This window comes from Cibotium barometz, chromosome 17 (assembly GCF_041138505.1).
Source record: "Cibotium barometz isolate CiBa-2024 chromosome 17, ASM4113850v1, whole genome shotgun sequence".
Taxonomy (NCBI): domain Eukaryota; kingdom Viridiplantae; phylum Streptophyta; class Polypodiopsida; order Cyatheales; family Cibotiaceae; genus Cibotium; species Cibotium barometz.
In genome coordinates, this window is record NC_141062.1 from 6,726,182 (window position 1) to 6,739,460 (window position 13,279).

General features: G+C 43.6%; 1 protein-coding gene across 1 annotated transcript in view; it reads right to left on the minus strand.

The window, feature by feature from the left end:
* Positions 1 to 3,507: 3,507 nt before the first annotated feature.
* Positions 3,508 to 13,279, minus strand: part of LOC147629622 (fatty acid amide hydrolase-like) — a 140,467-nt gene continuing 130,695 nt past the window's right edge. The window contains exons 8-11 of the mRNA XM_086811117.1: positions 5,441 to 5,588; positions 5,180 to 5,292; positions 4,991 to 5,066; positions 3,508 to 4,881 (exon numbers count right to left, since the gene is read on the minus strand). Of these exons, the coding sequence (XP_086667243.1) occupies positions 4,806 to 4,881; positions 4,991 to 5,066; positions 5,180 to 5,292; positions 5,441 to 5,588 (413 nt within the window). The 3' untranslated portion in view covers positions 3,508 to 4,805. The remainder of the gene's footprint in view (positions 4,882 to 4,990; positions 5,067 to 5,179; positions 5,293 to 5,440; positions 5,589 to 13,279) is intronic.

Consider the following 13,279-nt stretch of genomic DNA (forward strand, 5'->3'; position numbering starts at 1 on the left):
ATCCATGATCCATCAAATCCAATCATGTTCCCACGGTAATCCTGGTCCATCACAAACCACAAAGTGAATAACTCTCTGTGAACAATAATATAATAGTAACCCAAGTCTCACTTATATAGTGGCTGCTACTACTGTAAATAATTGTGCAGTCATAAATAACCGATATACTTGGTATTATCAACCATGAGTCTTAGCCGCCTATATCAGCATGCTTCCTCTAATCCTAGGGCTCCCCTAATGCTACTGGATTAGACCACTAATCCTACAGATTAGTACTAGGAACGTAACACACTTCCCCTCCTCAGATGTTTCCACACTTGGAAACAAAATCTCTCTAAGAAAGAACACTGGGAAATCTATGTTGTAAACTAGTAACTAGCACCAAAGTCAAAGACATTCCTAGTCTTGGAAATAAACAAGCAAACCTCAAACTATATCTCACAAAACTGACTCCATCACAATTCATGCAGTTTCCACTCGTAACTCTTCCGTAGGAAGTAACTAAATCTGCAGGCAAAGTCCCTACAATTATCTTAGCGGAACTAAAAACAAACCAACTCAAACCAGAGTCATGAGGAACACAACAATCCCTCAATCTAACTCCCAAGGAATCGGATAATCTAGCATCACAGAGACAATTGTCGTAGCCAATTAAATTACCTATCCTATCAGGATTGGGTAATTCCTCGTACCCAAGGGATAAAAATACCTTCCCCCTCTCAGAACCACATAACTATCATATATCCGAACAATCTCGTCATAAATGATCTCTCAAAGAGACCATGTCCAAGCCACAACATCCATGATATAACTCTCCTACTGTACCATATCCTATGCCAAATGCACAACTGTGAAATTGGCTGTACAATAGGTCAATTCTTTCTAGGACTACACCTAGAACTACATCTTCAAGTTCTAATTCTCAAGGGAAACTTGGGTTGACATCCATAACAAACGTAACCTTTTCAGTATAATCATAGGTAGATTTTGACCAATCAAATGATCTCTCTGTGCTGAACATGTGCAATGCTCAGTATAATCATATAGCCAGATCCTGACCAATTAAATGATCTCTCCCACAATTATGGGGCTCCATAAATATAGAACACCCATCTATTGCAATCTTGCTCCAAATAGAGATCAGTGTAGAACACTCATCCATGACAATCCTACCTCAAGTAAAACTATGTCTATAGCAACTCACTTACCCAAATCATACCTACATAAGGCTGGCCAGATCGTGATTATGCTACCACATGTAAACCTTTTGAACCTGAGTTCAAAACTCAGGAGGATAGTCCTCAAGGAATGCTACCTTTACCCGGAATAGTACTGTTTCTTCAAAGAAACCATAAATCCCATAAGAAGTCGCTAAACTCTCCTATTTCTGTATCAAAATCTTGCATCAACTCAACCCGCCGTGCCTTCCTTCCCCTCAACTTAGGTCTATCACATATGTACTTAATCGACTCATGGTTGGTCAACACAACAAATTTGGTCCCATAAAGATAATGTCGCCAAATTTTCAGAGCATGCATAACCGCATATAGCTCTTTCTCCTAAGAGTACCATCTCACCTACATATCATCAAGCTTCTTGCTTTCAAATGACACAGGTCAGCAATTTTGGAACAATGTCGCGCCTATCGTGAAATCAATACCATCTATCTCGACAACAAATGGTATACTAGGATCCGGCAAGGCCAAAACATGTGCTTCCTTCACCTTAAACTTGAGAGCTCGAAAAGCCTCATCAAGCTTCTCGTTCCAAGAAATCGGGCTATTGGACTTTGGTCCTCTACCCCCAAGGAGGTCCATGAAAGTCCAGTTAACTCCAAATTATCCCTCACCGACTTCTTAAGAAAGACGGTGAAACCCAAAACGCCCAAAGTTACCTCACAGTCGGAGGAACCAGCCAATCCAAAACCTTCTGTTATCCGCTCAAGACCTATGCTCATCCCATCTCGAGGAATCCGATGTCCTAGATATATGAGTTCTCTTTTGAAGGACTCACACTTCGTATACTTGGCATACAACTTCTCCCTCCTGCATACGATTTGGAGATGTTCGACATGCTGCTCCAGAGTACGACTATATACTCCAACTTCCGTCCTTGTGCTTTCAAAGAACCGGTGCCAATCCAGCGGGCTTAGGGAGCCCCGGAATTAGGAATTAGCAGGCAATACTTGGCTAGGATTCCTGGATAGATAAACAAGCTTAATGGCCTTTTACAACGAGTTAGCTATTTATGGCATAGGTGTAGTGCACTATTCCCTATATAAGTGAGAGCTTGGGTTATTATGAGACAAAGTTGTGTGGAAGCAACAGAGCAGATATGCTCGTGCCACACATGGCAAGTACGTAGGTTGGCATCTCGAAGGCCTACAGGCAGGCTTCGGTGGTATGGGATGCCAGAGTTAGACATAGGCCTACATGATTGTGTAGGAAGCTGTAGCCTTGGCTCAGGGGAGATCGGTGGATGCCGGTTGAAGTTGGGAGGTGAGCTAGCCTGTTACCTCATGATTTGGTTTTGGACTAACCTTGCTTTTCAGCTGTGTTTAGGGCAGAATTTGGGAAGGACTTTACAATGGCAGACAACCATAACTAATGTCCATGTCCACCTGCAAATGGTGACACCACAACTTCTTCAACAACTACCCAGCATTGTTGATGAACTACTTGGAGGCCATGCATCTCCAATCAACAAGCTAAGCACAATAAACTGTCACGCCCACCCACTGCACTTGGATGGCAGGAAAACATAACTATACTCGAAATGCAAGTTTTAATTTTCATTGAGCCAATTGTGATCCCAGACTAGGAATGAGTTTCTAACTGCCATGATGGTAAGCCAACGTAGGTCAATGAGGCACCAGTGCAAAGTCACAAGGCGCCCATGCGTAGTCCCATGTGGTCACATAGAGTTGAAGTGTGTACTATGTTCCAAGCAATCTATTAGACCAATTTTCGGATGCTGGACAAGTCTTTTTAAATAAGTTCGCCAGCCTTTTTGAAAGTATCTATGTACACACGCACTTTTTTGTTCTTTCGTAATAGAAGTCTCTTTCCTACCCAAAAAAAAAGGTCCAATTAAATGGGCACTCTAAAAAGGAGGCCAATTGGACCTGGCTCTAGGCACTGTTTCTGGCATACGATACAAGGGACTGAGGAAGGGCTGAGAATTCTATATAAACCAGGCCCATCTTTCATACGAGACATCAGCAACCACCTATTCATCTTTGGGTTTTGTTTGAGTATGCCTCCCTGAACTTGTGCTTGCTTGCATATGCCCTTTTCACAGCGATGTAGCCATCGCAGCAGTCTACACATTAGTTGACACCCTTGCAATTGTGCATTTAAGCACAGCTTATGCATGTTTGCATGTGGGCAAGTTTTCAGCAGGGTCAGTTAGCACTTAGTTCAGCCCATTTTCTTGCTGTCCATAGTCTCCAAGTCTGTCCAGCAATTTGTGTTCATTCCTAGCCTGCTAAAACAGCAAGTCCGACCAGCATACACCTGCATTTTAACCTTTGCTCAGTCATCTTGCTGTGAAGACCCTGCATTTCAGTCCTCTGATCTTCATCATCAAGAACACAGCTGCTCATACACAGATCAGGCATGGATATGCAGTCTAGCCTCCTGTTCAACCTCGAATTCAGGCCCGCCCTCAGTTCTGCCAAGAAGGCAGCAAATCTACACATCATAGGCCAGTTCCTCATTCAGGACACGTCAGTTCCTAAATAATGTATTCATTTCAACTTCAGCAATAAAGAAAATTCCAAAAGGTGGGGACCCAACAGTGGTTATTGGGACCCCTTCTCTTAAAAAGTAATTAAAAGTAAAAGTGAGCATTTAAAGACTTCATTGACTGCCTTATCGCTCAAGCTTATGCATGTGCATGTAATATCCACAATCCTCTACATAACCAAAGGGATTCCCCTTGATATTGTCGACGCCTTGAGTAGCAACCGACTTTGCTGTTTTACTTAGGTGCCATGAATAGAGGTGTGTATCCCATAGATGTTTGCCTTGGAAGGGCAGATTCAATGTGTGCAGAAAACGAATCCAATGGAGGAAACCTCCACCAATGGAGGTGATCGCGCACATTCTACATGGTGGCTTTGGATTTGGGAGGACCAGCTTAGTACATGATATCTTACCAAGTCTATATGATATCTTAGGTTGCACAAGTAATCTAATCATCCCATTTATTATGTAAATGGCCGAATTGGGGAGGCGAATCCAACAGTTTCCAGTCTTTTCCAAGTACACACCAGGGTATGAGATCCCAGCTAACAGGCCCTTTTTATGGAAACTTTTGGTTAACCAATGGCCTTTGTTCTCCTCTTTGATAAAATAGATGGCCATTTTTCTGTGCGATTGGGTTAGCAGGCCAAGCTTTCTCTTTGTCAAAGATTGGGCAAGCAAAGGAGATGTTGGCACATGGCACCTGGTCTTGCTAGCATGTATGCAAATGCTGCCCACTTATTTTACAAGGAGACTGTGGCTATCCTCAACCACTTGCAGCTTGCATTTTTGTGATTACTCTGTGAATGCCAGGTACAGAGGCAGCATCATGTGACCTTAAAAGACAGGGGATACCTTTCCTGGTGTGGTACTCACGCCCCCTCTCCCCTTTCTCCTTGTCTAAGGCTTAAATGGGTCTATGAAAAACCAGGGCAATGCATTAGATGTACACATGTTTGATTGACTCTGAATTCAGAAACTCAGCAAGGCATGAGGAATTAACAGCAAATCAACCAAGCCAAACAAATCAATGTAAAGAAATTATGACCATTAACAGGCTTACACAAGCAATAAATCTTCAACTGTCCCTGCCATAGGTGTAACCACCTCTACTGTCCATCCGAGCTCTAGTACCCTGTAATAACCCATTAGCATATGAAACAGATCCTCAAGCACAAGCTTGTTGGGGAAAACAAAAAGCCTTCAACAGATGTCACATCAAATTTCATATCAAATAGACTTGCCCTTCGGTTGAGGTGCGCCCATGAGTTGTTTTCAAGCCAACAATGCCACATAATGCAGATGGTATACGAACGGACCCTGAAAATAACATCTTAAACAGTGGCTTAATCTTACCTGCCTGCTTAGCATTGATGTCAGTAGAAAAGCCTTGGAGCTTAATGCAAAAACTAAGGCGAAAAGAATCATGTTACCTCCACCATCCGTTCCTAGAGCTGCTGGACATAGTCCACATGCAACCAACGCAGCAGACCCAGCAGAAGAACCTCCTGTATATCTCTTGGGATCATGGGGATTTCTAGCCGTCCTGGTGCAAATTCATTGAATATTACTTGGTTGACATCGTGGTGTATAAAACAAATGTCCTCATTATTGCTGAGTTACTGCAGCTGAGAAATTAATGTGTCACATTGTATGAGGTCTAAAGGGACTGTGAATGTAAAACCTTTACATACCCATAATGAGGATTATTCCCTGTTGTCCCTGAACCAAGTTCATGCTGATTTGTCTTGCCAACAAATATGACTCCACATTCACGCAGTCTTGCCACACAAATTGCATCTTTTTTCACCTCCCTAACTTTGTGAAACCATGTTGTGCCACCTGTGGTAAAAACTTGGGCTTTAGGATTTTGCGCTTTACGAAGATTTTGTTGGTAGGGTCACAGTTTGCACAGTGCACCTAAGCTAAGGTCGATGGAAGATTTCCATGGGGTGTGTGTGTGTGTAGAGAGAGATGGAGAGAGAGAAAGAAAGAAAGTTATATTAACATCTTCAAAAGACCCAAAAGGTCTACGAGACCAAATGATGTATACATAGTGTCCATGAAATCTCGTCATGGATGAAAACAGAAAACTGAAAGCTAAGATCTCAGACTCTAAGATTATACAAGATGAAAAATCTAGATCCTACTATGCCAGGTATAGGGCATAAGTGATGGGATATAGGAGAGCTGAATAAAAACAGTCAATCAACCCTGTATGCCCGGCAAGGGCCCATGCAAGATGTCCATCATGGGTGATACAAAAGGGCTAGAGCTGTCGATAGTCTGCTGTGAGGATGAGCCCGCATCTCCAGAATCTCGGGCTGATGAGCTGGGGTTGGCCGGGGGTCCGACAGGACGAGGGCGTCTAGCTCTCTAGAGTGTGCCCGATCTGATGTGACTCCCATGGGCCTGCTGCAAAGGGGTACTATGGTATAGGCTCCCGTATCCACTGTGGTGGGCTCTGGTGCCTCCCTATCCACCCCTCTGGGCTGGAAAAAACTGGTGATGCTAAGTTGACAGGAGAAGTGTTGGGGGCGAGGATCTTTAAGTAGTGATTCTCTATGTCGGCTGAGCCTCGCAGGAGTCATTCAAGGCAACTCTTGATCTGGGTAGTCCAAGATCCGGGATAAGGGTCCAAAAGCCCTCTCTGAATAGACAATGAAATCTCCCTCTGATCTCATAGTAAACTGGACACTCGCAAACATGGTGCTCCTCCAACTCAACCCCCGTCTGATAGAGTCTACATGTCCTGTCCTCTCTGGGTATCCACTCAGCTCTGCCAATCTCTATCCTCAGCCTATGGGATGATACCCTAATCTGGCCAATGGCTATCCTCATAGTAGGGGACATGAAGACATCAAGATAAACTGGTCTCCATATGAAACCAACTGATGTGAATCTCAAGAAATGATCTCTGTAGTACTGCATGTTGGTAGGCAATGGGCCTACCGTTGTGATCCATATGTTACAGTCAATCTGAAATCCATGTACCTGAAACCACTGAAGGATGCTGAAAGGCCAAATGAGTATGGCATAAGATGGCACTTCTCATGTCAAACATCCGGAGAGGGTCTTACTTTATCACCTGGGTTCAATCACATAACTCATTGGTGTTCTATGAGGGCATCCGTGCAGACACTGCTCTCTAAGCACTTGGTACTGTTGTACAGTACTTTTGAAGGGGAACAGAGCACATCTAAGGTGCTGTCCTAAATCTGCAGCAACCAGATTTTGGTGATTTAATCACATACAGTGGGAGTAGAGTTGCATTCGTGCTTCCGCAGTGGGAGATAAACTTTGGGAGAACAACTGTGAGCACTTTGTGTGCTTTTGGTGCAGTGTTTGCACATCTTGCAGGGAGTCAGGCATTGACTGTGACAGGTTGCATATTGCTATGGCAACCACAGGTGAGAGCTCTTCATTGCTTCACATCAAGAAGCTTGAAGGCTCACATAATTATGACATTTGGCAAACCCAATGCTATAATGTGTTGCTCCAGAAGAAGCAGCACAAGCCTATCAAAGAAAGGGGTGTAATGCCCGCTTCTCTCACTGCTGAAGAGTGGGAAGATATGGATGAGCTAGCAAGATCCACCATCATGTTGTCTGTGTCAGACACTTTACTTTTCAGCATTCGTGAAGAGAAGACAGCTTGGGGAATGTGGCAAAGATTGCAGGACTTGTATGCCCAACAAAGTGCCTCAAGCAAAGTGTTTTGGTTGAAGAAACTCATAGGTCTTCAAATGAAGGAAGGGGCGTCTATGACAACCCATCTAAATGAGTTTAATGGTGTTGTTAGCCAGGTCATCAATCAAAAGTTGGCAATGGACGATGAGTTCAAAGCCACTTTTCTCTTATGCACTTTGCCAGAGAGTTGGGACACATTCAGGACAGCCACTAGCAATTCAAATGCTATGCTGTCATATGCAGATGTGGAGGGTGCTCTTCTTCAAGAAGAGATGAACAGGAAGAACAATTCTGTTGGAAAGTCCAATGCAATGAATGCACGTGGGAGATCCCAACAAAGGGGTAAAAGCCAAGAACGGGGAAGGAGCAAGTCCCGCTCCAAAAAGGATTTGGAATGCCATTATTGTGGCAAGAAGGGACATATCAAAAAGCAATGCTACAAATGGAAAAATGATCAAAAGGAAAAGGGAAAAGGCAAAGACAAAGACAAAGATGAAGCCAAAGATGCAAAGCCAAAGGGCAAAAGTGGAGTCAAGATTGAAGAAGTCAATGTGTCACATGCAGGTGACAGTGAGGATGAAGTCCTATTCACGTCTTCACTTGATGCCCATTCACTTCTTACAGGAGATGGTCATGGTATGCACTCATGGATCATTGATTCAGGTGCCTCCTTTCATGTCACAGGTTGCAGAGACTTGTTTGTCAGGTATACTGCTGGCAATGAAGGAGTAGTTTATTTGGGTGACAACCATGCATGCAAGATTCTTGGCAGAGGTGATGTGAGGCTTGTGTTTTCAGATGGCTCACAGCTTATGCTCCATGATGTCAGGCATGTGCCTGAGATCAAGAAGAACCTGCTTTCTACTGGACAGCTTGATGATGCTGATTATGTTACCACATTTGGTCGTGGAAAGTGGAAGATTAGTAAGGGCTCACTGGTTGTTGCCAGAGGCTCTAAGGTGGACACTCTCTTTACTTCATGCATGCAGGTGTTTGTCACCATGCTAATGTAAATGCAACCGAGCTGCCGAAAATCTCTATGTGGCATAGCCGGTTGGGACACATGAGTGTCAAAGGAATGGAGCAATTGTCTCGTTTGGGTTACTTGCCTTCTCTAAAGTTTTCAAGTTTTCAGTTTTGTGAGCATTGTATATATGGCAGGCAACTCCAGTGCCCCCACAAGAAAGCTCTTGGACAGAAAGATGCTCAGTTAGAGCTTGTGCATACAGATGTATGTGAGATGCCTCAGCTTTCTTTGGAAGGGGCAAAATATTTTGTGTCTTTTATTGATGATGCCACACGCAAGGTGTGGGTTTATCCTCTTCGTTTGAAGAGTGATACATTCTCAGTGTTTGAGAAGTTTGTTGCTCTTGTTGAGAATCAAACTGGCAAAACACTGAAGGCTTTGCGTTCCGACAATGGTGGAGAGTATATGTCCAAACAGTTTCAGGACTTTTGTGATGCTAAAGGCATCAAGAGGGAGCTCTCTACTCCTTATGATCCTCCACAAAATGGGACAGCAGAGAGGATGAACAGGACCATTCAGGAGGGTCCGTTCTATGTTGTCACATGCTACGTTACCTCATGGTTTTTGGGCTGAAGCTGTTATGACAGCCGTTCATCTTTTAAACAGGTCACCTAACACGAGGCTTGGTGGGAAAGTGCCAGAGGAAGTATGGACAGGAAAGCCTCTGTCCTACAAGCACTTGAGAGTGTTTGGTTGCGTTGCGTACGTGCACATACGCAAGGAAATGCGCACCAAACTTGATCCTAAGTCTCACAAATGCATATTCCTAGGATATGGTGACAGAGGTGAAATGGGGTATAGACTTTGGGATCCAGTGAATAGAAAGATATTTCGCAGCAATGATGTCATTTTTTATGAAACATGCATGTATAAGGAGCCTGCAAGGCAACAAGAGCCTGGCAGAGTCATCTTTGATGATGATGGACATCATGGACAACAACCAAGGGCTGTAAATCAGCCATCACAGCAGCAAAACCAGCCCTTAAATGGTGCTGAAAATAATCCAAATGGACAGCCAGAGATGGCAGAAGATATCCCAATGGATATCCCACAGTTAGAGGAGATACCGGGCATAATATTTCAACCTTATGGCATGGAACAGGAGCCACCAATAGGTGATATGCAGGCTGGACAGCAACCTGCAAATGATGGTCATTGGGTACGGAGGTCCACAAGACCCTCCAGAGCCCCTGACAGGTTTGTTCCAGGGGTTGACTACTTGATGCTCACTGACTGTGGGGAGCCCTCATGTTACAAGGAGGCTTTACAGAGGGCAGACAAGGCTCTTTGGGAGCATGCCATGAAGTTAGAGATGGATTCTCTGCACAAAAATGGAACATCGAAGTTGGTGCATTTGCCTACAGGCAAGAAGGTTTTGCCATGCAAATGGGTTTACAGGCTCAAAATTGCACCTGATGCAAAGCCAAGATACAAAGCCAGGTTAGTGGCTAAGGGCTTCAAGCAGGAATATGGTGTGGACTTTGATGAGATCTTCTCTCCAGTGGTCAAAATGACCACACTTAGAGCTGTATTAGCTTTGGTTGCTCATGATGATCTGGATTTGATTCAGATGGATGTGAAGACTGCTTTTCTTCACGGTGATCTCCATGAGGAGATATATATGCAACAGCTAGAGGGTTATGCAGTGAATGGAAAGGAGAAGCTTGTATGCAAGCTGAAAAAGAGTCTTTATGGGCTCAAACAGGCACCAAGGGAATGGTATCATAAATTTGATACATTCATGAAATCCCAGGATTTCAGGAGAAGTGACATAGATCATTGCTTATACACCAAGAAAGCTTTGGATGGCAGTCTATTGATCCTCATCTTGTATGTTGATGATATGTTGATTGCCGGGAAATCTCGTAAAGAGATGGATGCCTTGAAGAAGAGGCTGCATCAGACCTTTGATATGAAGGATTTGGGTGATGCAAATCACATTTTGGGTATGCGGATACTTCGGGGCAGAAATCAGCATGTGTTGTATTTGTCTCAGAAGGAATACATTGGCAAAATTTTGCAGAGGTTCAATATGGACGGGGGGGACGAAGACTAGTACTCCTTTGCCTCCATATGTGAAACTTGGTGCTATGGACAGCCCACAGTCGGATAGTGACAGGGCTGATATGGCCAAGATTCCGTATGCTTCAGCTTGTGGCAGTCTCATGTATGCCATGGTTGCTACCAAGCCCGACATTGCATTTGCAGTGGGAGTGGTTTCTAGATACATGGCCAAACCTGGCAAGAAGCATTGGGAAGCAGTGAAAGGTGTTATGAGATACCTGAAGGGCACACAGGATATGTGCATATGCTTTGGCAAACAGGATGCATTAGTGCATGGTTACACGGATTCGGATTATGCCGGTCATCCAGATAACCGGAAGTCTACTACCGGTTATGTCTTTACATTCAGAGGAGGTGCTGTGTCATGGATATCCAGGATGCAGAAGTGCACTGCCTTATCTACTACAGATGCCGAGTATATTGCAGCCACAGAGGCTTGCAAGGAGGCATTATGGCTATCTTGGTTAGTGGTTGATTTGGGTTATACAGGGGATATTCCATTGTTGCATTGTGACAGTCAGAGTGCCATCCAGTTGGCAAAGAACCCTGTCTTTCATGCAAAGACGAAGCATGTGGATGTGAAGCATCACTTCATCAGAGAGGTGATAGAGAACAAGCAAATTCAGCTTGTCAAGATTCATACGGATGACAACCCGGCTGATCTGTTGACAAAGAGTTTGCCACCAGAGCGGTTTGCTCATTGCAGACACTTGATGGGCATTGGATGAGGCCAGCTTCAGCCTTGATATGGCCTTGTATATAATCATGTACATGCTGTTTTTTTTCTTTTCCTTCATTTAAGGACACTTTGCCTTTAAGTGGGAGGTTGTTGGGGTCACAGTTGCATAGAAACGCGTTTCGTACAGGTTCGAAACGTACGAAACGTTTCGAAACGTTTCGTCCTGTATGAAACGCGTTTCATACATCATGCATATTTTAAAAACCTTAAAAACGTTTCCTTTCATACATCATGCATATTTTGCATCCCCTTTGGAGGAATGAGGAGCAGTACCTCAATGAGGAGCTAGAGTCAGGATGGGTCGAGTACATTACCAAGTTGGTGGGAGTGGGAGGTGATATACAGCTTACGAGAAAGCTCGAGGATGAGCTTCTTATTTACCGCAACGGTAGCCATATGTTTGGGCGAGCTACTGCATTGCTCAGAGAGACACAGTTGGAGCTAGTGTCTTGGTGGGAGAAATACGGTATTGGGACACCCAACTTGGTAAGGTTTCTTGATTCTTGAATCTTGTATCTTTGTCTCCTGAGTCCTACTCTTTCAAAATCTACATTCAAATGCTACTCTCTTTTTGACTCTAACTTAACATTCTTTTTTGTACAATGTAGAGACGGATTGCATTGAGAGTTCTCTCCCAGGATTGCAGTTCAGGGCCTTGTGAGAGAAACTGGAGTACATGGACTCTTTTTCACACGAAAAAGAGAAATAGACTCTCCTCAGCACAATTGGAGAGGCTTGTCTTTTGTCATTGCAATCTCCGATTGCTAGAACAAAAGGGTCATCCCATTGAGCCTCGCCAAGTGAATCCAGATAAGATTGATATCATGAAGTGCAAGGAGATTCCCGACATTCCTCAGGAGGAGAGAGACATCTATTCTATGCTCTATGAGGAGATCATGGCTCCGAAATGTCTCTCTCTCTCTCTCCCTTCTTCTCTCTGTGTATGTCTCCCACATGAAACCCTAATTCTCATCTCCCTTCACCTCACTCGACTCAAGGTCACGGAAAGACGGCAAGGTCAGTCAGGAAAACAGCCCGTATCCGTGAATCAACAAAGTCATCCGTGAAGATTCACGAGATATCGAGTAATGATTGAATCTCTTCCATCGAGATTCATCACCTTGAGGATAGTACTTGCAAAGGTTGTTCTTTTTGTACTTTAGCCTTTGGCCAATCAACTTTCTCGAATGGAGGGTTGGATCAAGGGTCAAAAGATAGTTGTACTTTTTGGCAACGGAAGAACTCATAACTTTGTGAGCTCTCGGTGGGTGCAGAAACTAGGACTACCAACGAAGGCAAGTGATCACAAGTATCAAGTCAATATTGCGAAGGGGACGAACCCCCAGATTTGGGACAAGTTAGTTCCAAATGTTGAATTGCAAATCGAAGACTATCGGGATAACCTTGAATCCACCTCATCAATTTAGACAACGTTGATGTAATTTTGGGAATAGCAACTGGGTTGCAGATGCACTTAGTAAAATATCTGAAGTCGATGCTCTCTCCATATTTGAGATCTCAATTGATCTTATCTTTCTCTTCAAGGGCTTTGCCAAGGAGATTGCTTCTTTAGAAGGATTTGGCAACTAGTTCAGACTAGAGGCAACTCAAGAGATCTGAATCCTAGAAAAGAGTCCAGCAGTATTCCATTCGAAAAGGGTTACTGATAAGAAATAACAAAGTTTGTGTGCCAGACATTGATGAAATTCGAAAAATGATACTTTTCAAATGTCATGATATTCCCAGTGCAGGGCATCCGAGAATTCAAAGAACTCTTACGTTAGTCAAAAGAAACCTTTATTAGCCATAGATGACGGTCTATATTGGAGATTATGTTAAAAGTGTAACCAATGCCAAGTGAATAAGGCTGAATGCCTTAGGCAAGGTGGCTTACTTCATCCACTTGAGATACCAGAATCTAAGTGGCAAAGTATCTCCATCAATATTGTTGTAAGACTCCCTAGGCCGAATCGAGGACAAGATTCTATTTTATTTTAATTTAATTTATATTTTT